General features: G+C 45.5%; 1 protein-coding gene across 3 annotated transcripts in view; it reads right to left on the bottom strand.

The window, feature by feature from the left end:
* Positions 1-8,259: 8,259 nt before the first annotated feature.
* LOC146194364 (small G protein signaling modulator 1-like) overlaps positions 8,260-24,219 on the bottom strand; it is a 164,881-nt gene continuing 148,921 nt past the window's right edge. For all 3 annotated transcript variants that reach the window (XM_084597375.1, XM_084597378.1, XM_084597377.1), the window contains exon 22: positions 8,260-23,232. In XM_084597375.1, the coding sequence (XP_084453501.1) occupies positions 23,144-23,232 (89 nt within the window). In that variant the 3' untranslated portion in view covers positions 8,260-23,143. The remainder of the gene's footprint in view (positions 23,233-24,219) is intronic.

Here is a 24,219-nt window from a genome sequence, read left to right as displayed (position 1 = left end):
AGTAAGTGTACTCAGCGTGTTTCTGAAAACAGAACACAGACTGCAGTGAAGTGCGTTTAGTTTTTGCTCAGGAATCCATCTTAGGCGCGACCGCTGCCCTCGTACTGCCCCACCGCTGTAAACACAGCCGCGCCGGCCGTGCCTTCCGCACAAGTCCGCGCCAGCGATATATACAGCGGAACCCTTAAGCCAGCCTCATAAAAGGCGTCGCCGAAAATAATCACCATCATCATCATCAGCCTGACTATACCCACTGCAGGGCGAAGGCCTCTCCCATATTTCTCCACTTAACCCGGTTCTCAGCTAGCTGCATCCACTTGATCCCTGCGAACTTCTTAACCTCATCCGTCCACCTAACTTTCTGCCGACCCCTGCTACGCTTTCCTTCCCTTGGAATCCAGTTTGTTACCCTAAGCGACCATCGGTTATCCTCTCTTCGCACTACATGTCCTGCCCATTTGCCCATTTTTTCTTCTTAATTTCCACTAGAATGTCAGTGACTTGAGTTATTTCTCTGACCCACTCTGCATGTTTCCTATCTTTCAATGTTATCCCGAAATTTTTCGTTCCATAGCCCTCTGGGCCGTCCTCAAGTTAAGTAGAACTCTCTTGGTTAGCCTCCAGGTTTCAGCCCCATAGGTGAGTACAGGTAAGATGCAACTGTTGTATACTTTCCTCTTTAGCGATACCGGTACGCTGCTAGTCATAATCTGTGAGTGCTTGCCAAATGCGCTCCATCCCAATCTTATTCTTGTTATTTCCTTTTCATGGTCCGGATCTGCGGTTACTACCTGTCCTAAGTAGACATATTGCCTACTACTTCCAGTACTTCGCTACCTAATGTAAACTGCTGTACCTTCCCGAGGCTGTTGAACATAAGCTTAGTCTTCTGCATATTGATTTTCAAGCCTCCCTTTCTACTTTTCCTGTCTAGGTCACCAATCATTATTTGCAGTTCATCCCCCGAGTTGCTTAGCAAGGCAATGTCATCAGCAAATTGCAGATTACAGAGGTATTCTCCATCTACCCTTATCCCTAATAACTGCTCCCATTCCAAGTCTCTGAATACTTCCTCTAAGCAAGCTGTGAATAGTACTGGGGAGATGTGTCTCCTTGCCTAACACCTTTCTTTATGGGAATTTTGTTACTTTCTTTGTACAGAACTATGGTTGCTGTGCAGCCACTATATATATCTTCCAGCACCTTCACGTCCGGCTCGTCTACCTCGATTTCGCAATGCCTGCATCACCGCCGAGGTTTCAACTGAGTCAAATGCTTTTTCGTAATCAATTAATGCTATATATAAGGGCTGGTTATATTCCGAGCATTTTTCTATCACCTGATTGATGGTATGGATATGATCGAAAGTAGAGTACCGTTTCTGAAAACCTGCTTATCCTTTGCTTGATAAGCCGATAACCTCTTATGATAAGCCGAAAATAATAATTTCCTTTACTGCGAAACAGTGAGGTTGAGAGTAAATAAGTTTCATGATCGAGTGGTCCATTTACTAAAACACTTCGCTGATCTATTACGAAGTGCCGTCTGCTGCGGCTTCACTGCGGGGTAATTTAGGCCTAGCGACGATTAGGGAAGAGCAGACAGCCAGGGCGCCGTCGTCATTCGCGCACGCGGGTGCCGTTGCTGTAATACCCGTGTTACACGGGCAATTTCAACTGCCGTTCAGTTAAGTCACAGTTCAGCGTTCCAACTGACGTTGAACTGAACGGCAGTCGACTGTAGTTACACGGAATATATCGCGAACCTCAGTTGACCCCCAGAATCACATGATCCTCCACATAGAAGCAATTCTTACTAAAAAAGTGCTTTATTTTTCATATACAAATTACTTTGTACAACATTTGCACACTTTACATTATTAAATTGCACATTTTGTACGCGTTTCTTTTTAGAGTATGGAATAAATGAACGCGACACAAAGCCAAGTCAATCCATTTGAGATGCGTCTGTAGCGTGCTCTAGAATATTGGGCAGTGTGACGACCGCGCGCGAAATGCATGGGAGCGGGGGGCCGCTTTTGCGATGACGGAGGCGCCGCAGCGCAGAGGGCGCCACCACCAACTGGTGTGTCAGCCGTCCGAGCGCCCGCGTATGCGCGCTGCGCGGCGGGGCGGATCAGTACGTTCTTTTTCGCTTGTGCCTCGTCTCGATCTGCTAGTGTCAACATTTTACAAATATGCCGACTAACGGGGCTCAGTACTGTTAGCGCTCATCTAATATATTTTCCATTTTGGCCGTCGGCAACACCTCGGGGAAGCAACATGACAGTAGTTGGGCTATAGTGCTCTTGGGCTCCGAAGAAAACAACTTGGAGAGGGGCGCGCGCACGAATTCAGACTCGCACAGCACGGTTCATTCGCTGTACAGCTTGAGTTAGCATTCCTAAAGCACCTAATTCGCGTTTTGAAATGTATATTCGTTTTGAAAAGAGGGCGGTGTGGAGCCAGGATGTATGAAGAAGTCAAAACGTGCAACACATGCGTTCGAGCGCTGAATAAATACAGCTGGTCATCAGTAACCAATTATTAAGTCCAAAATGGTATATTTCGTTGATTGACATGCAAACCATGCCGACTACATTGCGTCACCTGAAAACACTAGAAAAGTCGGCATTGCAGATCGATTGAATTAAATATAGAGTATCCCGCTGAAGGTAGATGATAGCAAGGAGATGAAAAACGAACGACAATTAGCAGGTAAAAAGGCTATTGAATAACAGAACACAGTGGGTCTGGAAACGTGGAAGAAGGAAGAAGTAGGAGGTAAAGACTGCAAAAAAAAAAAAAAAAAAGTGTCGCCTAACAGGGAGAGAGAAAGGGGTGTGTGGGAGGCATGCGGCATCGTGAATAGAGCGACCGTGAAGGTGAAGAAAGGGTTGAAATTTTTGTTCGGCACGGCAAACGTACGACTCAGAAAGCGGACAATTAAAAATAGAGACATATGAAAGGCAATAAAGAAAAACGGAAACAGCCGAGCTTAAAAACCAATTGAAGCCATGGGAAGACGAAAGCAGTGCACAAACAATTAAGCTACAATTCGGGCGTGCAATCGAACGCGTGTAGAGGTATGACTGTCGATACTTAGGAGTCAACAACTTAGTGAAAGTGTACGTTAATCTAAGGACAAACCTTTTTTTTTTCTTTCAATAAACTGGAATTTCTTGTAACGGATGGCTTTAAATACCCGGAGATGCGTGTTTACTTAAGACATTTAATCTCAATGCGTTATAGCTTGATGGTAACTCAATTGTCCCAGAAAATGTTTTCATTCTAAGTACTTTTTTTTATTCTGCGTGCTCAAGCAACGGGCAATATGCAAGTGATTCTTACCCCCAGAAAATCGCTCTAGGGATGTTTTGGTGCACATACAAAATGAAAAAGAAAAAGAATACGACGCATAGAGGACGCAGATGCGATAGTATGCGCGTAATTCGCTGCCGCTAGACCATTATTATAACGTCAAAACGTTTAGTTTACTATGGCAGGATTTTCGATCAGCTTTTAACACGCTGCGAAAGAGGGGTTGTAAGACCGGCACTCGGTTTCTCACCATGAACAAAAGCTGCGCAATAGCTACAGCTCGAAGCTAGGTCACAGTTTGCCCAACAACTTGACTCGAGTGGTCTTTCTGGACTCCTGCGCAATTCATATTTTGCAACATTCCTGTAGAGTGTTGAAGCTGAAACATTTTATCTGCTTGGAAAAGAAAGCTTACACTTGAAGTAATGAAATTTCATGTGCTTTTGCGGCTTCGCTTTTTGCGAAGTCAAAGAAACGCGACAACAGTTCCCAAAGGAAAATATATTTAAATTTACTTGGAAGCATTTCATGTGTAATATCAACCTGTTATAATTTTCTTAGGGAAACAATTATAGCCTAATTAGTTCTGTAAAGAGTAGTCGCCAAGTCGCCCCATTATAGTCCTTTATAACTAGTACATTCGATTACTCATATTTCGTACCACACACTCGAAAATAAACACGCATTAGTGTCCGAATTTGAATTTAACCTTATATTAATTACTTGCTTGTTAGGTGCTCCTCATTTGTTTCGCATTTTTCCGTTTTCTCTCGGTGCGCGACAAGAACCGCAGTACTTGCCAAGGTGACACGCAATTATAAGTTTTTTTTTTTATATTTGCTCTGTACATCTACCATTGATATGGTGTTAAAGCGTCGACACTCAAGTACCCACTATAACCGCATTCCTTCGTAAGTGACTGGTTTAATTTTTCGTATTTTATTTGAAGCATTGTCCTAGCTGTACTTGACTTTTTTTTTTTTTCATCTGTACAACTGTTTCACCCTTTCGTGAGCGGCACGTAAACAATTGTCCGTGACATGTGTATTTGTTAACAAAAATAAATCCTTGAGTGGCGTATATGTTCATTTATTTTCGCCGGTACCCAGTGCAATGCTTCAATTTATATGGTTAAGAATAAATATATTTTGCTCGCGCACTGTAATTTGTGTAAGCGGTGATTAAGGTGCAGAAAGAACACCAATTAAGGAGATAAATTACAAATTGCTGATGATTTAAGATAAACGTTCAGTCATATATTGATAAGCGCAAGCTGCAAAATATAAGCAGGTGTTCGTAAAAGATTCGCAAAGAGCCCTCATAAAGCTCAATTAAGCATCGATTCTCACGTATACTGTTTTCCTCCGCGTATAATACTGCTCCTTACGGGAAGAACGAATACAAAAGTCCACGCTTCGTTGGAAACAATGCGTACAAATATCTCATCTGACGATTTGTGGCTGTCCGCAGAAATAAAAAACGTTGAAAGAGTTTCAAATAGCGATTCAAACATCGCACGCAGCTCTGAAGGAATACCAAAGCGTGCAAGGCGTCCCCACAGAGATGTAAAGGAATTGCATGGATCAGTTTAAGCCCCTAGAATAAGTAGCCTCTTTATTAAATACTGCACCAATGGCGTAGCGTTGGAAAATAGCTCCAAACAGAACCGCACCGCTCATCTGTACCTCCGCTGTCCCCGCAGCGGCTACGCGCCGAGCGCCGAGTGGCACCCCTGTTGCAGGTCGCGCCCTCTCGCGGAAGTCGGTTCCTGTCATCGCAAAAGCGGCCCGCTCTCCGGCGCCGGTCGTCACACTGCCCAATCTTCTAGAGCACTATAGTCTGGCTTTGCTGCTTAATCGTCGTTTTTTGGTGCCGCTTCGCGCGCTTGTGTTTTGACACTCATTTGAGTATTTAAAGTTGCAGGCTGGGACTTGCGTTAGCTAAGGCAGCAACCTTTCATGTGATTTTAGAACGCACAGCAGTTGGAAATGCCGCCGACTCGGTCGATGTGGCGCGTTCACTGACAGCCACCTTGTCAGTTGACTGGTTGAACTGGGACCGCCGACCTCAGTTGAACTGAACCGCAGTTTAGATTTCAACTGCAGTTGGCGCTGCCGTGTAACATCGCTAACTGCCGTTCAGTTTAACTAACCGCCAACTGAACTGCCGTTGAAAACGCCCGTGTAACAGGGGTATTATACCCCTGTTACACGGGCGTTTTCAATGGCAGTTCAGTTGGCGGTCAGTTGAACTGAACGGCAGTTAGCGCCTCTTCAGCTTATCGTCTGCATTTATGATGCGGCAAGAACCTAACTTGGGCCCGTGAACGAGCAGCGTAAACGATATGCTGCTAAGACGGGATTCGGGGTATGGTGCCTTGATGTAGTGCGCCACACTGCTGCGCTGTCGGGCGGCGCTGTATACATTGCGCATTTGATGTGTTGCTTTTCAGATGTGTTTAAGTGTAAAATGCATACGCTGTTCGAGCCGGTCAGTTTGTGCGCCTTTCGTACTCGGGCGCCGATCGCGCACCTCAATCCCGCCCCCAGATCATGCTGAGCTATTCCCTAGGTTAAAACCTATAACAGAGATCGACGAAAAGCTTTTTGCGGTAACCTCGGTAAGCGGCTGCTGCTTGGCCGACCGCAGCTTTCGTAACCGCGGTTCACGCTTCCCATGCACAGAACAAGGAGCAGACGAAGCGACGGCGGCCTGGCTACAACGGTTGCCAGATCAGCAAACTGTTCACGAAGAAATGAAAATGCTGGTTTTAAAAATACTTGCGACTCCGATGCATCTGAAACTTTGAGGTTTAGTTGCTTGGCACATCAGATATAAGATGAAATAAAGAGTTTGCAAAATTGGTGTCATGACCCATTTAAAGATTGAGTGGCATATTCTTATTGTGTACAGTGGTAACTCACTTGACCGTTAGCTTACAGCATTGTCGAGAAGAAGCCGCCGAAAAACTTTACTATTCGCCTAAGATGAAGCAAGAGCCACAGTTGATGTCATAGCCTTCCACTTCTTGAAGGCGACAACCACCCACTCACTGTTGCAGGTAGCCACCAACACAATTGCTCGATAGCGGTAACCACACGTTTATCTGCAGGAGAGCATGCAACAGGACTGCTCATGTGTGGCACCTGTGAGGCTGCATCCGACACCTCAGCACAGGTGCTGCTTGCTGACCTCAAGTTGGGCAGAGAATTATATTTCGTACAAGGCACACAGCCTTGAAGCTTCCTCTCAACCTTTCCTCACATGGATACGTCTCAGCCATTGGACATGGGAGAAGACAAGATGTTCTCTGTTTCAAACCTTGAAACCTTTGTGCCAAACACAGAAGAAATCAGTGAGCACATTACTGATTACCCGAAGGGTAGCAGGGAGCTGGCCAGTGCTGCACCTTAGCAGGGGTGCACTGTTTGTTCCTTAGGTCGGAGTAGGTGCTGCAGGCAACTTGCTGACTGTGCCTGAAGTAAATGCAGATAACCCCGTAAATAGAAAGTCATCCTAATAAATGATGGCCTCACTGGCTAGCTCCAGCACGGAATGGAGACTTGGCTATTCCAATGACGTCATCATGCATAGGTCATGTCAGCGTGACGCATTTTCGTGCTTGGCAGCAGCAAAAACGTGTGGATTCGACTGGTGCCACGGGCGTGTCTATAGACGCGGCCTCTACTAGACAGCAGCTAGTCTGCATTGTTTCAGTTTTATCATAGATGAATGGCACTAGACAGCAGCTAGTATGCATTGTTTCAGTTTCATCATGGATGAATGGTTATGGCCAAGGATGGTCAAGGCCGAACTGTCTTAATCGGCCGGCGGCGCCGCAAAACACATAGCCGTGATAGTAATGCATTTATATTTACTCTTGCCTTAATTTTAGCCACCAGTCAGTAAACCTCCACTTGGTTATTTCTGCCCATTCAAATCTGCCCCACTGCCTTCAGTTAGGGCATAGCCAAGGATGTCATTGGGCGGAGCCCTTTCAAGAAATTAAGTGCTCAGATTTCCCTCGTCCACTCCACACACACTGCATAGTGTGTCTACCTCTTGGCGCTTGGCTAGAATTGCAGTACTTCTGCAATAGCTATATGTTCAGCACATTGCCAGTGCAGATTTGTTCTACATACCTGCTTTTCATAAAGCCCCCTGTGTTTAATCTTTTTCTTTACCGACAATTCCTGGCTGCCCCCCGCTTCCTCTTTGGCAGTATGCTTTCCGTGCTTCCATCAAGCATTTCTGCTTTCACGTTCCCGACTGAGCACGCAATAAAGCATTGAAGGGACTGTGAAAAATAGCCGCTGTTGTGGTCTGAAAAGTAGGTGACCACAGCTCAATTTTTCATCAAATATATTTACCGAACGGAAGTGGTTCTTTTCAGTTTTTCGAGGCCATTTGATAATTTACACTTCAGACAATTTTTCTGGTCTCATGAAGTCCAATTACCAAGCTTTTACTGCATTTGTCCAGAAGCGAACGTAGGAGCTGCATGTTGTCCTCTACTGTGAAGCTCAAGTCTTGACGTCAATGTTATCTTTGCAAAGTGTTCAGTGCTGTACAGTGATCAGTCGTGAGCTTGCACGCTCGAGTAGGGTTGCTTTATCAGTTTAAAAGTGTTACAGTATGTTGCATACATGTTAGTTTTATGCTGTTTTAGTGTTCATAGAAAGGTTATTCTAATGTTTATTATTAACATTACTAAAGTACTAGAAAAAAGGGCATTAAAAACATTAAAATATTGTTAACTGAAACAAAAATATATCAGTACTGGAATATTTCAGTGCTAACAAGGCAGGGGAATCTCCCTTCCAGAAATGTTCGGCCTCTTTGTAAATACTTGTGCACTACACACACACAAACAGACACAGAGAGCCATTTGCTGAGCTCTCATGGAGTGTTTGAAGCTCACTGAATGAAGGACAGCCGGTTTCAGTAGCAGCAGCAGCTGTTTATGGCTCAGCAGCAACAAACACCACAACGTGTCCACCTGAATGCAGATTGACGATGGTAAAATACCCAGCTTCAACAAGAAATTTGTGTGCCAGTCTGCAAAGCACAACATGCAGAGGGCTAAGATGACCCCTCGCAGGATGAGGATGCCTTCTCGAGTACATGCTATGACTAGACTCCAACAGCACTGTCTGACAAGACCAAAAGGGATGCATGCCTCGGCTTTCCCAAATAGAGAAGCACATTTTGAAAGCCCACTCTTCCTCATCTTTCAACAATTTGCATTAATAGCACAATCACACACAACATGCTCTCAACATATGAGCTCTAGACCAAAAAAGACAAATCAAGAGGGATAACTAGCAAAGCACATTCTGAACGATCACTCTTGGTCCCTGTCACTTTTACTGCATGAGCATGCAACACATTTTACCATATGCACCATTCCTTCTGCACACGGGCAGTTTTAAAGGAATGCTGGACACTGTTGCACCGCAACAAGGCCACAACAGCAGCAGCCGCACACCAACTGGGCTTCAGATCTTGGTGCATGAGAAGCGTTAGAGGCCAGAGAAATTAGCCAGACTACTCCACCTAGCCATTTCTGTTAGTTAAGCAGTGAATTCCCAGTGAACAACAAAAGCATTTAGGAGAAAAGAGTAAGAACAGGATACACGCTAGTGTCCTGTCCTCAGTCATAAATTCATGCATCATACCGCTTTAACTCTGCTACGTGCCATTTTTCCATTTTGTTTTCCATTGTCATCATTAATGCGAATGTAATCAGTGATGACACCAGTATTGTAAAAACAAAGAAGAATATGCATGGTATGAATGTACTTCCATCTCAGTAGAATTCACTCCAACTCTAGTACGTGCCCTGTCCTCTCTTTACACCTGTGAGGATGCTAACTAGACCAATTATAAGCCTTAGCGACAACAGCAGTGAGTGAGCGCAAACAGTGATGCTAAGGAGGCTCGTCTTTACCAAAGTGCAAACACTGGACTGATGTACCACCACAACATTCTGGTTTAGAGGAGCGGCCCCTCAACACTTTCATTGCAGCTTAAGCATGGCGGCATTGGCCAAGAACTGTGCCAACACAAGAGATTCACAAATAGATATGCCAAAACCTTAACACGTCTTATTTGAGCAAAACGGCTGTCACATAGATGTTGGCTTGGCTCTGCTTTTGCTCTGCTGCTGCGTGACCTGTTCCTCAGCTTGTGGCTCAGGTTATCCTGGTTTTATTTGGCCAGGCTATGTCTCCCTCTGATTGCTGCTGCTTAGATACATTTATTTTTGCTCAGCTTGGCACATTCAGGGACAGAGGCAACTTTTTTTGGTCCAAACAGCGACCTGCTTCATATTCTGCTGCTCTAACACAGGGACATGCCTTATGGCAACACTTACTTCCAAATGCTGAGTGAGGTAGCGTGTGAAACAGTTGTCGTTACAGCGTTATCAGGCTGCACCAGTGGCTATTACTGTGGTGCACCACCTGTCATGCAGTACCAAATGAAACGGATATGCCCTGCAACAATGCCCATAACAACAGCTCTCGCTACAACAAACGCACCACAGACATTGTGGAGAAACTGCCCCTCAACATCACATGATAAGGCCCAGAAGAAAGGCAATACAGTGCAGTCCACTTATAGCGATACCAGATATAGCAATATATCGCTTATAACGATCATATTCTTGAGATTTATCATTTTCCCATTGCACCCATGTAAAAATAAACCAAATATAACGATCAATTATCGGCAGTACATCGGATACAACGATAGCTTTATCGCCGCCTGATAGGTGTTTACCATGAAAATTTGACTGAATATTAAATAAAAGGTAAAACATTAAGAAGACAATGACGTGAAAACTCGACATATGCGGCAAAAAAGGAAGAAGATGAGCACTATCATCATCGCAATTGCAGCCGCCCAAAGGGTGTTGCTGTGGCCGTATCGTCATTGCCATCACCGATTCTGTGTCCGTGAAAGATGACGGTGACCACATTGCGGGCGGCGCGATAGCTCACGAGATGAAACGGCAGATTCATCGGAATTTTGGCAGGATTTCAAGGTTGCAAGCTTTGTGAAAAAATATGGACATTCATACTCTATGATTTTAACGATCATCAAGGCTGGGGATGTCCTTCAGTTCATCCAGCCGCTAATCGGTTTCGTGCACGCAAAAAAGATTGCTGCCAGCGTACACGTTACTGCAAGCGATGCTCACAGCGATTGTCAAGCTTCAGCTGCTGCTCAAATGAGCGCGAATTTCCGACTTTAAGTATGCTTAAGTTATTTTATGGCTATTGATGTATACTGTAATAAAGTGGTTAGTGCTCAGTAGGATGATTAGCATTGTTCAACCCGATTTACTCATCGCTAGTAGTAGGCAAGGCTACATGCATGGGAAAATATGTGGGTGTGCTTCTTGTTTGTTTTTTTCGCTGGTCCAGATATAACGATAATCGGTTATAAAGATCGCATTTTCAGGCTTTCTCAATATCGTTATAAGTGGACTGCACTGTACATGCGCACTCCTGAATGGCCAGATGCCTCAGTTGCACTGACACAGACCACGCAGCGCCATTTTCTACACGCACACAAGCCCTCTGTGCGTGCGGTGACACTTCAAGCACACCAGTCAATTGTGTCTCTGTGGCACAAGATGCTAGTGCTTCTTTAAGCCACAGAGCATAAATTTTTTTTTTTTTTCATCAATCAGGTGCACGGTGCAAGATATGTATAGGTGAGGACACGGCACACGCGAGACACTGGACGCAAGTGACCAGATAAAGTAACACCCATGGTCCTCCAAACTGGGCCACTGATTGCAGTGTCAGCGTTGATATAGGGTAAATATTTGGCGAAAGAAAAAAACACATGAACACTGCCGTTGCGATAGCACCCAGCTGATATCACATGGTGCGTTTCTCCGTGGCCTGCGCTGTCTCTCCGTATCAGTAAGCGTAGAAAGCTGGGCTAGTTGGTTTCTGGTACAACTGTGAGACATTCTTCCAGCGCAGAAAAAAAACACACGGATGAAGTAGAAGAATAGTGATGAACTATCGATAGTACTATCGATACTATCGATAGTTGGGTCACTATCGAACTATGGATGGTAAAAGCAACTATCGATAGTACTATCGATGGTAAAAGAAACAATGGATAGTACTATCGATGGTACTATCGACAGTAATTTCGATAAGTCTATTGATTTAGATAGCGCTATCGATAGTGCTATCGGTAGAATAACATCAACCATGCGAACTCATTGTAGCAAAACTTGGTTCCCTGATTAGAACTCTCCATTATCGCAGTCTACGCATCACCGAGATCTGCAGACGTGCACGAACACCGACTGCACGAACGACTGCATGATCCCCGAAACGCGTAACACATTCCGGCCGCCATGCCCCCTTCACACATCTTGAGACGGCTGTAGACATGCAGGCAATGAATGACGAAGCTAGTTGGCACGCTGCTAAGTTCACTGGGTAGGCTGTCGCTGCCGGTTCTCCCATCAACATAACATGCCATCAGTGCACAGCTTCTTGCACCGCGTCGAAGGCATGAAAGTTAGGAAATGGTTAGGTAAAGTTTACGCTCTAAAAAAGGTTTCAACAAACTTGGCAGTGGGTATGGTCCGTACGTGCAGCAATTTATCAACCTTCCTTTCTTACAGTTGTAACAGAAGCAGGTCTTGACCTGTCTTGCGAACGCCGGTCTACAGCTCAATTTGAAGAAGTGTCATTTCGCTGCTTGTGAGCTGACCATTTTAGGCCACATTGTGTCCAAGGAGGGTATACGTCCTGATCCTGCAAGGCAATAATTCAAATATTTCGCTGTGGTCACCAACATGTGATGACGCTTACAACACCTTGCGCTGCCCCCTCACAGCCCCGCCCATCCTGGGCCATTTTGACCCTCAGGCACCCACCGAAGTGCACGCAGATGCCAGTGGTCTCGGTCTCGGCGCTGTGCTTGCTCAGTGCCCCTCTGACTTTGGTGAATATGTAGTCGCCTACGCCAGCCGTACTCTCACGAAAGCCGAAGCGAACTACTCTGTCACGGGACAGGAGTGCTTGGCCATTGTATGGGCACTCACAAAGTTTCACCGTTACCTTTACGGCCGTTCTTTTGATGTAGTCACAAACCTTCATGCTCTATGCTGGCTTTCATCACTTAAGGACCCCTCCAGTCGCTTGGCACGATGGGCTCTTCATCTGCAAGAATACGATATCCGTGTTATTTACCGATCTGGCCATAAACATAAAGACGCCGGCGCTTTGTCTCGCTCGCCGCTTCCAGTCAACCTTGCGAGCTTCTCCGTCTTGGATTCCGCGGAGTCTTCGATCAACATCAGTGACATGCCCGACAAACAACGAAAGGATCCATGGATCACATCTCTTACTGACTACCTTTCCAACAATTCAGCGATTACCCCTTCACGTGCCCTTCGCCGTCAAGCTTCCCACTATAAGATTCGGGATCACCTCCTTTACTGGCGCAACTACAACTCAAGTGGACGGAAATGGCTCCTCATGATTCCACACCATCTACGGACTCAAATATGTACAGCTTTTCACGCCGATCCGCAGTGTGGTCATGCCGAAGTTTTCAAGACGTACACTCGAATCCGTCTTCGCTACTATTGGCGCGGTATATACAACTCGGTTCTTAGGTACGGTCGATCGTGCTTGACTTGCCAACGCCACAAACCTGCCTCTCACCATTCGGCTGGTCAGTTACAGCCTCTCACATGTCCGCTTAGACCCTTCGACCGCAATGGAATTGACCTCTATGGTGGCCCTCTTCCATACACAGCTGATAGCAATCGTTGGGTTGTTGTCGCCATTGACCACCTGACGCGATATGCCGAAACCACTGCACTCCCAGCTGCAACAGCCCGAGATGTCGCTGGTTTCTTATTAAAGAACTTCATTCTCAGTCACGGTGCTCCTCGTGAATTGCTCAGCGACAGAGGCTGTGCTTTCTTATCTGAGGTCGTTCAAGCCCTCCTCGCCGAGTGCAAAATCATTCACCGGACTTGCACCGCCTACTACCCGCAAACAAACGGCCTAACAGAACGATTTAACCACACCCTCGGTGGCATGCTCGCAAAGTACGTCGGATCGAATCACACGAATTGGGACATTGTTCTTCTTTATATCACCTACACGTACAACACTGCTACGCAATCCAGCACGGGTTTCTCTCCGTTCTTTTTGCTTTATGGTCGGCATCCATCTGCTCCCCTTGATACTGTCCACTCCTACAACCCTGACCCATCAGAATGTACTACAGAGACCGAAGCTGCACAGTACGCTGAAGAATGCGGCCAGATTGCTCGGACGTTCACGACCGACTCTCAGTGGCGTCAAAAATATCGCCATGACATCAATCAGAAGAATGCACAACACTTCGAGCCCGGCTCACTCGTGTGGCTATAGATTCCATCCGGCAGCCCCGGCCTCTCAACAAAACTGATCTCCAAGTATCATGGGCCCTACCGCGTCGTCAAGCGCACTTCACTAGTGAATTACATTGTTGAGCTGCTTATACCATCTTCCGATTTTCGACGCCGTGGCCGCGAGACCATACATGTGCAGCGCCTTAAGCCGTTCTACGACCCCATAGTCGCCAGGATGGCTCCTTTTTCTCTGGGGGGGCATTGTGAAAAAGAAGATGGACTGCTTCGCTGGGTGTTGACGAAGAAGAACCAGTCGGTGGAATTGCTGTCGCGCAGATCATCGTGCCGCTCTGAATCGCCCCGCTTCCTCGCCGACCTCGACACTGTCCTCAACGTTTAAATTAAACCTTCTCCTACACCATGAACAAAAAGTCTCAGTATGCCATTGCAATATGGTGACGTGCACAATTATATTTTCTAAGAATCTGTAAAAATGGAATTCCTTAACTGTATTTAAACTAGCATCGATCATCCCATAGTTTAAAAAGGTCCTTACTCTGAGTAATTAATTTGTGTTCATTAACTGATTTGTTAAACAGCTTTAGTGCACCAGGTCACTTTAATGTTTATGAAATCTCTAATGTAGTTTTAAAAAATTTTGGCCATAATTTTACCTCCATTTTTTTGTACAGTAGAACCTTGGTGATACGAATATCTCAAGGGGTCGCGTATCATCCAAACATTCGCATCATCGAAACGAAAGAAAATAAGTATGCAGAAGCATGGGAAAGGCAGTCGGGCAGATCTGTTTACATGCGAGAAGGTTTATTACGATCGCGCGGTCACAGCTCGCCACTCGTGGCATACATGGCGCGACAGGCGATCGCAACGTCAGCAACGTGTGAGCTGCATGCCTACGCGGACTTCTTGCGGCACGTACAGCATGCTCACGATGTGTACAGCGCGACTAGTGGTCGAGAAGTCTACGACGTGCGTGGCCCATATGTGTCCGCCGCGTGTGCCGCCATGGCCGCACGCCGCTGCAAACTTTTCGCGGCGTGGAAAATGATTGCGATGCCAGCGATGTGCAGTTCGCCCGCCTCCGTGTGCTTCTTGCGGCAAGTACTGTACGACAGGAGAGGGCGACATGCGAGCCCTGCGGAGCTGGAAACTGCTCGTGGATCGCGATCACGGAGCCAGCGATATGCGATACGTGCGTGCCTGCCATGTACGCCGCTGCCAGCTGCGGCGGTTGTGACATCTGAGGTTTGTGGGCCACGCGCCACTGAAAGCTTTGCGCAGTGTGAGCCCGACAGACAGTCGCTACGCCAGTGAGGTGCGGACGACGTGTCACTGCAAAGTGCTCGTGATGCATACATACAGCGTGCGGCTGGCGATGGCGGAGTCAACAATGTGCAGGCAGTGCGTAGAGCTCAAGGTTTCGGTAGCAGTTCGTGTGTTCGTATCATCGGTAGTGGCTCTGGAGAGTGTTCAGAACATCAGCAATTTAGCACATTGTACACAATGCACTCCGGCCGGGGAATTTCGTGAATTCGTATCATCCCGAAATTCATATCAACTGGATTCGTATCACCGAAATTTTGACTGTATAAATTATGCTTGGTATTCTTATTTCACTGTTGTGCAATTTACTCCCTGTGTACCATACTCTATACCCTGAGGTTAAAAGGGAGGAAGAAAGAAAGAAGCCAGGAAAGAGAAATAATGGTGGAGAGAAAGCGAGGGGGGCAGTTCAATGGAAACTCGCAGAACCCAGTTAGAGAACCTCTAATTTAAGCAAGTAATAAAGTAATGAACGAAATGGGAATAAAATGAGCGTGCGTGGAGAGGGCGAACAGACGAGCGGGCATATTGATGCACGAACCAAAGAGGCAAAGGTAAAGAACAAACTACATGAGCGATGGTTAAGGCTTTGTTGTCAACAAGCCACCACTTATTTTGTGCAGCCAGTTCAAATTACACACAATAAATTCGCCTTCTACGCCTGATTTGCAAACCTGTGCTAATAATAAGCCTAGACAAAAATGACGAAAAATTATTTTGTTCTCATCATTGGCCGCAGTTTACGAGAAAATGCCTTCACAAAGCACTTATTCCCCATAAAGAAGCATTGCCGATCAGTGCAGTAAAACCTCGCTACAAGAGACACTCAAGGGAACCCAAAAAGGTGTATCTTGTAGCCAAAAATTTCTATGAGCTCGTATGTGTGGAAGTTTAGATTCCCTTATCTAAATTCTGTTCCGTATCAGTGTCTTATTTTGTTGCAATATGTCAGGAACCAAGAAGGAGTGTCTCCTTTTGACTGGGAAGTCAAAATGTCCTTATTGTTTCAGGCACTGTCAGCACATTCTGGTGTGACTGACATAGCAGGGACATTTTGACTTCTCAGTAAAGAGGAGGCACTCCTTTTTGGTTCCTGACATATTGCAACAAAACGAGACACTGATATGCAACAGAATTTAATTAAGGCTGTGTTGCATGAGTGTACCTGGGTTAATTGTGTCTCTTATAAATAGTGAAGGAGTTGCTTTAGGGACCTGCAGAAGTTGTCCTTAGTAACAGTGTCTTTTGTAACCATGTCTCTTGTAACGGGATTTTACTACATCACGGGCCGCTAAGCGAACTGTCATCTCGCAGGGCTTACACTCTAGGGGACTGACACCGGCATGCCTCGCTATGTCCCCACCTATATATCTTGCACCATTACCAGGTGTAACACTCTGGTGTGCCACTGAGGTACAGGTTCCAAATACTAAGTGCACCAGTTATAAAACACTGGTCTTGCACAGCTTGATGAGGAATAAAGATGTGCAGTGAATGGCCAAATAAAAGTGGCTAACCTGGTGTGCATCTTTTGCATTGCCGCCTCATTCTGTGTAGTTGCCTGTTCTTTTGGTTTTCTTCTTGCTTACTTGTTTTTGTGCTCCCATTATGCGGAACTTCACCAAAAGGACCACACAAACTCAATCGAGCAGCAAGCAGTACTTGTCCTCCTGTCTAGCACTGACATCCCTTTTCTTCACTAGAGCTTTGAATAGCCACAATGCCACATCAACTGGCCCAACAGTCAATGCTGTGAGGCAATAATAAATGAAGCGGCCACAGGCCACTGCTCAGCAGTTACAAGGAAGTTTAGGGGCCATTAGTAAGATTAAGCTGGAGAAAATGTGATGGCATTTTTCTTCCACTTGCCAATCAATTCCAAACATGATTTCATTCTAATTCTGTATCCACTGTCTTTCACTCATCAACCTACTGGAATTCTGATTCTATTTTCATTCCATTTCTACTTGTAATCACTACTTCTACGCACCCGAAATCACTTTTTGACTGAGGCAAGGATGTCAACACCACTGGTACCAGGCAGTTTTCTTTACGGCACTCAAAATGCTACCTCGTTCAAACTGCCGCGTCTGCACAGATGCGAGGTTCATACAAAATGGCCCAAAAAGCTGCATTGCCACTAGCGACAAAACTTCACATCACCTACAAACAGAGTACCAGGAGGGTCCTCATTATTATGGAAAACTGCATGCATGCATCACACTTCTTCTTGGCCAGGATAGGTGGCATTGGAACGAAGCTAAGCTCGCACACTCTACATATGACACGGTGACAACCGAGGCAAGGTCCCTGCCTCAGGCAGCATTGCTCTTTGGCCCAGCGAAATGGCTGATGTCTGACCACCATGTTGCATTTTAATGTGCATGATTTCCCTTCTTCAAAATAGGCAAGTGCAGCTTTTCTGCCTGCAAAGCACTGTGAGCAGCATTTCAGACAAGGTCCAATCACAAAAGACTGCAAAGCAAGAGTTAAGCAGCATCAAGCACTGGTCACCTGGAAGAGACTGCCATTCATTTTGCATGAAATTGAGAGCTCATGTTGCATCTGCTGAAATATCCTGCATGTTTCTTGCTGCCCACAAAACACTCTAAAAAGGGGACAAAAAGAAAAGACGGATAGAAAGGAGACCATGGCACACCGAGTAGCCACTACATCAGCAAACAAACTTGGCATTTTCACATTGATCAGAGTCAGGCCAAATAACAACGCATTGAAATCTTCACATTGCAAGCATTATTAGCAGTGGAGCACGCAAAATGGCACCGAAAACACAATTTAGGTGAAGGCAATAAAAATGGCACAGACTGACATAAGGTTTCTTTTTCCGCCCTGTGATGGGCCACAATGATAGATGACAATCACTTCCATAAAGCACTGCCCCAACCAGAGCAAGTAGCATGCAAGCATTAAAAGGAAACACAGCAGCAAAAATAAATTTGCTGCATAAATAGCTATCACACCACATCACAGTCACTGCATTATATTTGAAATGTATGCGTCGGAAATAAGTGAGAATAAATTTACGATGAAAAAATGAAAAGAGAGAACAAAACACGCTGCTTGTGGACGAAGAAAGCACAAAGCACCAGCACACGAAAGGAAACTTTTTTTTTTCTGAAGCAGTATAGTGGTGCCTTGACAGGTGCACTAGGCCACCACACTGCCGCCCAGCTTGGTCTACCAAGAGAGACCTCGTTTCCTTGATCCCAGCCACGTTTCAACTAGCAAAGCACATGGATCCAACAGGGAAGCTTGTAGGCAGCCTGAGCTGCCTAGGCAGTTTTAGACCCAAATACGCACTGGAAAACTAAGCACGGCCCCATCAGAAACCCTGTGGTGCTAACAGAGCCCACACAAACACTGCTTTTTTCATCACAGAGCCTGCTATTTCATCGAGACCAGACTTGTATGTAACACGTCAGAAGTAATTGATTACTTGTAGTCAGTTACGTTTTTATGTAATTTTGTAACCAATCTATAACTTCTTCAAACTGTAACATTTTGGGTCTTCTAATTACTTTCTACGTAATTGATTACTCGTAATAAATTACTTTTTTAAACTTCAAAGCAAATAAAACTGAGTGAACCCACCACAATAGCTCAGCTGCTTTTGAGCAGGTCACTCTCTTGTACAAGCTAAAGGGGTGCATGATACAGTGATCGCACTGGAAATAAGGTTTTCGTCCCACCATGGTGGTGCAGTGGTTAGGGCATTCGACTACTATGCCCAAGGATGCGGGATCAAATCCCGGCCGCGGCGGCCACTTTTCGATGGAGGTGAAAAGCAATACGACCATGTGCTGTGCGATGTCAGTGCACATTAAAGAACCCCAGGCGGTTGAAATTTCCGGAGCCCTTCACCACGGCGTCTCTTATAGCCTAAGTCGCCTTGGGACGTAAACCCCCACAAACCAAATCAATAAGGTTTCCTTGTGCATAGAGGGAAGAAACAGAGGTGATGCGCGAGTGACGGTGTCGTCGGTGTCGTCCAGCAAATTGTATCACTGCATGCGCCAGTCTGCCTTGCGTGTTGCTCCTTTCGCGATCTCAGTCTTTGGCAGTGTCGCCATCTCTGGATGCTTTTTGTTGAAATAATGCATAGCGAGTTTGTTTCAATAAAAAAAAAACAACAAAAAAACACTTTTTTTCTTGACTTTCTAGCATTGTTGGCGGCTGCGTTTGAAATAGTACTTAAAAAATAACCAATATCAGCTATCATCATCATCCTCAGCCTGACTATACCCACTGCAGGGCGAAGGCCTCTCCCATATTCCTCACTTGACCCCTGCGAACTTCTTAACCTCATCTGCCCACCTAACTTTCTGAAGCCCCCTGCTATGCTTTCCTTCCCTTGGAATCCAGTTTGTTACCCTAAGTGACCATCGCTTATCCTTTCTTTGCGCTACATGTCCTGTCCATGCCCATTTCTTTTTCTTGATTTCCACTAGAATGTCAGTGACTTGAGTTATTTCTCTGACCCACTCTGCATGTTTCCTATCTTTCAAGGTTATCCCTACCATTTTTCTTTCCATAGCCCTCTGCGTTGTCCTCAACTTAAGTAGAACCGTTCTTGTTAGCCTCCACGTTTCAGCCCCGTAGGTGAGTACAGGTAAGATGAAACTGTTGTATACTTTCCTCTTTAGCGTTACCAGTAAGCTGCTAGTCATAATCTGTGAGTGCTTGCCAAATGCGCTCCATCCCAGTCTTATTCTCCTTGTCCTTTCCTTTTCATGGTTCGGATCTGCGGTTGCTACCTGTGCTAAGTAGACATATTTGCCTACTACTTCCAGTGCCTCACTACCTAACAAAAACTGCTGTTCCTTCGCTAGCTATATTATATTAGCTATATAATATGTTGAATAAGAAAACTCATTACTGCAACTCGGGACTATATTTAAGTGCGCAGAAAGACAAGGCCAATGAATCGACCTGTCCATGCTATGGTTCCACGCCAGAAGCCTCATCTGATGTTCCTGAAAAATCGCCTACAGACAATTTTTTCAGCTTTTCATTGGCTTTGCCCACAACTTTTAACCAAAGCGCCAGCAGCAGCGAAGCGCGGGGCTTCTTAGAGGACACCAGCCTCGAAGCCTTGCGCAATCACGAGCTGGTTTTCATTCACAATAATGCCGCTCTTTCCTCCAGTGCATATATTGAGTGTTTAGCATAGCTGAGGACCTCTTCTTGAGAAAACACAGGAGGATTAGCAACGGTAATATAGAAAAACAGCTCCTCTTGAAACTTAACCATGCTTAACGATATATCATGAAATCCGCAGTTTCTCTGTTGTCTCTGTACCCTTGTGTCATATGAATAATTAGAGGAAAAGTAACGCAAAAGCAATCGATTACTTTTCTTTATTTGTTCAGTTATTTTTGCGGGGCTATAATTGATGCCTGTAATCAATTACAGTTTGAATGGAGTAATTGTAGTTGTGAACGGTTACTTATTTTCTGTAATGTGTACAAGCCTGATCGACACAGCAGACAAAACACCATTTTAAATCTTGTGAGAGACAAAATTGGACACAATGTTAAAGACTGCCATTTGTGCCATGCTTCTTGCTATCCATGCCCTTTCTTTTGCATTCGCCGTGGTGAAGCAGAGAACAGATTAAAAGTAATTCCAACAAAACTGTCAATTCAATGAACTTTTACTATTCCATAACACATGGCCTCCTGTATCAATGTGTTCAGAAGTCTTTTGAGAGGTCGGATACATTACAATTCCAGAAGGCAACAGGTGTGTGCACCAGAGGGCCGTCTTTTACAATTCGCACCCATGTTCTCGATTAGGAGGGAAGCCCCATTCACAAAAACAGGTTGTCTGTGCAGGCTCCTACATCGTGGCCAATTTTAATGACTATGTTCTCGCCAATTCTGATCATTTCTTTTCATATTGTTTAAATAATGAGAAAGTCCCCAAGGTGCTTCTTTATAATGAGCAATTACTCTCAACCGTGTTAAACATGAGCCACAAAAGCACAACTTGCATTTCAAAGGTTGACCCTTTGAACTCCTAGCAAGTAAGGCCAAATTTGATTTCCAGATTTGTTTTCTTTTTCATATCAGATGGCAACCACTCATGCTTGCCGTGCAGAAGGCCCAAAACACACCCCCATGATAGAAGTATAATCATGAGGCTACATTGCCTCTAAAATAGGGAGAGAAGATAAAAGTGGGAAAAACCAAGGAATCATGGGTAAAACCAGCAAAATAGAGAGAGAAGATAAAACTGGGAAAATCCAAGAAATCATGGGTAAAACCAGCGCCATCACTGGCGCAGAAGCCAGAGGTTCCAGAGGTTAAGGGTCAACGGCCATGACAGCTGCCTGCTCTTTGTTCCGCATGACCTGAGGATCGCAACTAAAGGCTCATTAATTCAACCCCCGTTAAATCAGATATATACGAAGAAGCCCCCACTTTCAGCGCGGTGCCTGCCAATGCCCTTGTGAGGCGATGGGCGCAGGACGGAAGCTAAGGGCAGTGCTCCGGCTAGGCCGCGTTGAGGTAAAAATGGCACGAAGCGATCAAACCTGAACTGCATGCTGCCAAGTTGACCACACACCTCTGAAGTGCACTCAAAAGCAGGCATGACAAAATGCAGATAGTTTTCACCTTTGTGAGGTTCGCACCGCGATGGGCACCCATCAGCTGCCCAGCGGTGGCAGTCTGTGTTTTCTGAGTATCTGCCCCATGTTTTTCCACTGCTATGGAAATGTATACTCGTCAAATGCCATTGGTGCTTTCAGCGCATCGTGCAGTGAAGCCTCATCACACAAGAGAATGAGGCTGTGTGCTTTTGAGGGGGCACCACCATTGTCATCGCTTCTCACTGTGATGGATGCTAGGGAAGCACTTAACATTTTTAAGCTGTTCTGCTTTGACGATCATGACATTGTACACGCAATAAAGCACTGATAGAAATGTGAAAAATAGTCATTGTAGTGCTGTTCTTGTCTAGAAAGGAGGCATCAACTGGTGTTCACCAAATAAATTGCCTGTAATGCCAATGGTTCTTTTCAGCTTTTTCATAGTCATTTAATAATTCGAACTTTTTTCTGGTCTCATCAAGGTTTGGTTTGGTTTATCAGGTTTAACATCCCAAAGCAACTCAGGCTATGAGAGAAGCTATAGTGGAGGGCTCTGGAAATTTCGACTAACTCAGGTTCTTTAATGTGCACTGGCCTCGCATAGCACGCGGGTGTCTTGCTTTTCGCCTCCATCCAAAATCGGCTGCCGCAGCCGAAATTCGATCCGCATCTTTGAGCACAGCAGTTGAGAGCCTTAAGCACTGCGCCAATCAGCAGGCTGGTGTGATCAAGCTTGAATTAGCGAGCTTTCACTGCATTTCAAAATGCCACGTCATTTCAGATTTTCCAACATGCTGCACCCTTTCTACTGAAGTACCTTAGGGGCCACTGCAGTTCTGACTAGAGAAAACGTCGACTTTGGATTTGTCCTCTGGCTCTACTGGCTCATATGAATGCCAAGTCGAATCCCTGCTGCAACCCACCTTGCAGCAGTTGTAAAATTGACTGCACAAGCTTTATACTGCCAAATTCGTAGAGCATCATGAAAAATGCCATTGTAAATTACCTTGACTAGAAGCCGACATGAATTCAAAGAAGTGAATGTGTCAAGAGCAGTGGGTGATCGCAACACACTAGCAGTGCTTTGCCTCGACATCCGGCTGCAAAACCTCCTACACAAAGTACTCGAGCCTGATTCGGCACAGTTCTAGATTTCTGTACCCATACTATGGGGAAACTATAAGGAACTAAAAAGACAGGTAAACTCACTTGGTGCGGCTCTTGTAAATGCCCATTGCAGCAGCAGAAGAAACTGAGCATTAGACCAGAAGAGCCCCCCTATTAGGGCATGTGTTTCATTTGGCACGTTTTCTGTACCCCCCATGTAAGTGACAGGAACACGCCAGAGGGCAGCCAACCACTGCAGCTCATGTTGCTCTCTCAGTGATGCAGCGTGGCCCAGTCAGCATCTGCTCAGCGCCCAACCAAAGAAACCAGGAGAAGGGGTGTAGTTTGGTCAGGAGCCCACATTGGCCCTCCTTATCGGTTGTCAATCAGCGTCTGGATCTGAAGCACAAGCTCACGGGCAATCTGCAGCACAGCCTTGGCATCGTGGCGCTCAGCCATCTCTGCAAACAGAACAGCAGGGGGGATGGCACATAGTCGGGCATAACAAGCAGAAGGCGGCACCGTCTCAATGGTGAAATTAGGGAAGCATATTAAGAACACCCCAACAGTCTCGAAACCAAAGAAAGCATCGGGGAATGTTCCTAGGTGTTTCCTCTTTGTCTTTCTTTATCTAGAATGTTGAATAATGAGGAATCAGTAGTACAATCATTTTACTGCCAAAAGCAGAATAAGCACTCCAAGCAACCACCGACGTCCGTTGTACGTCCGAGCTAGAGCCGAACGTCCTTTGCCAATATTGTACGTCCGTCGGACATACGTACAACCTCCGGTTTCGGACATCCGTATTCGTACGTCCTTCGGAGGTACAGACTACGTCCGTTTTTGTATATCCGCATGAGAGACGAGGTGTATGTCCGATGTACGTACGGACTACGTCCGTTTTTGTATATCCGCATGAGAGACGAGGTGTACGTCCAATGTACGTACGGACGAGTATGTTTCCAGGACATATATTTCCTCGCTGACAAAATTCTGTTTCAACATTCCCGCTTGTCTTCAATGCTCGAGATGTGTCCTGCCTAGTCAAAAAAAAAAAAAACATTGGGGCCAATTGGGACCTGCAAATGGTCACATCTAGACCCAATATTGGATACCACCTCTCCAATGGATTAGTCCAGTTGGATTAGCCAAATGGTTCTGCAAATACCAACTAGGCATTCCAAATAGTTTTAATTGCGTGTAAAATTCCATTTGGATTTTCCAAATGGTACTCAAAATTCCAATAGGAAATCCAATTAGGTTTGCAACTTCCATTCGGACCCTGAGATAGCGAATTGTATTATATACCAAACGATTAGCTGGTTGGCCTAAAAAACTCTGGCACATACACAGTATGGGGCGATTGTCATTAATTTCTCAGCTTTCATGCCGCAATTCGTTGTATCCGTTGGTAGCGGCGGTCGTGGTCTTCAATTGTTACTCTAGCT

Source organism: Amblyomma maculatum, chromosome 3, assembly GCF_055883805.1.
Source record: "Amblyomma maculatum isolate TAMU_Amacu chromosome 3, ASM5588380v1, whole genome shotgun sequence".
Taxonomy (NCBI): Eukaryota; Metazoa; Arthropoda; class Arachnida; order Ixodida; family Ixodidae; genus Amblyomma; species Amblyomma maculatum.
The sequence above is the reverse complement of the archived record's forward strand: the minus strand, read 5'-3'. Positions and strand labels throughout refer to the sequence as shown.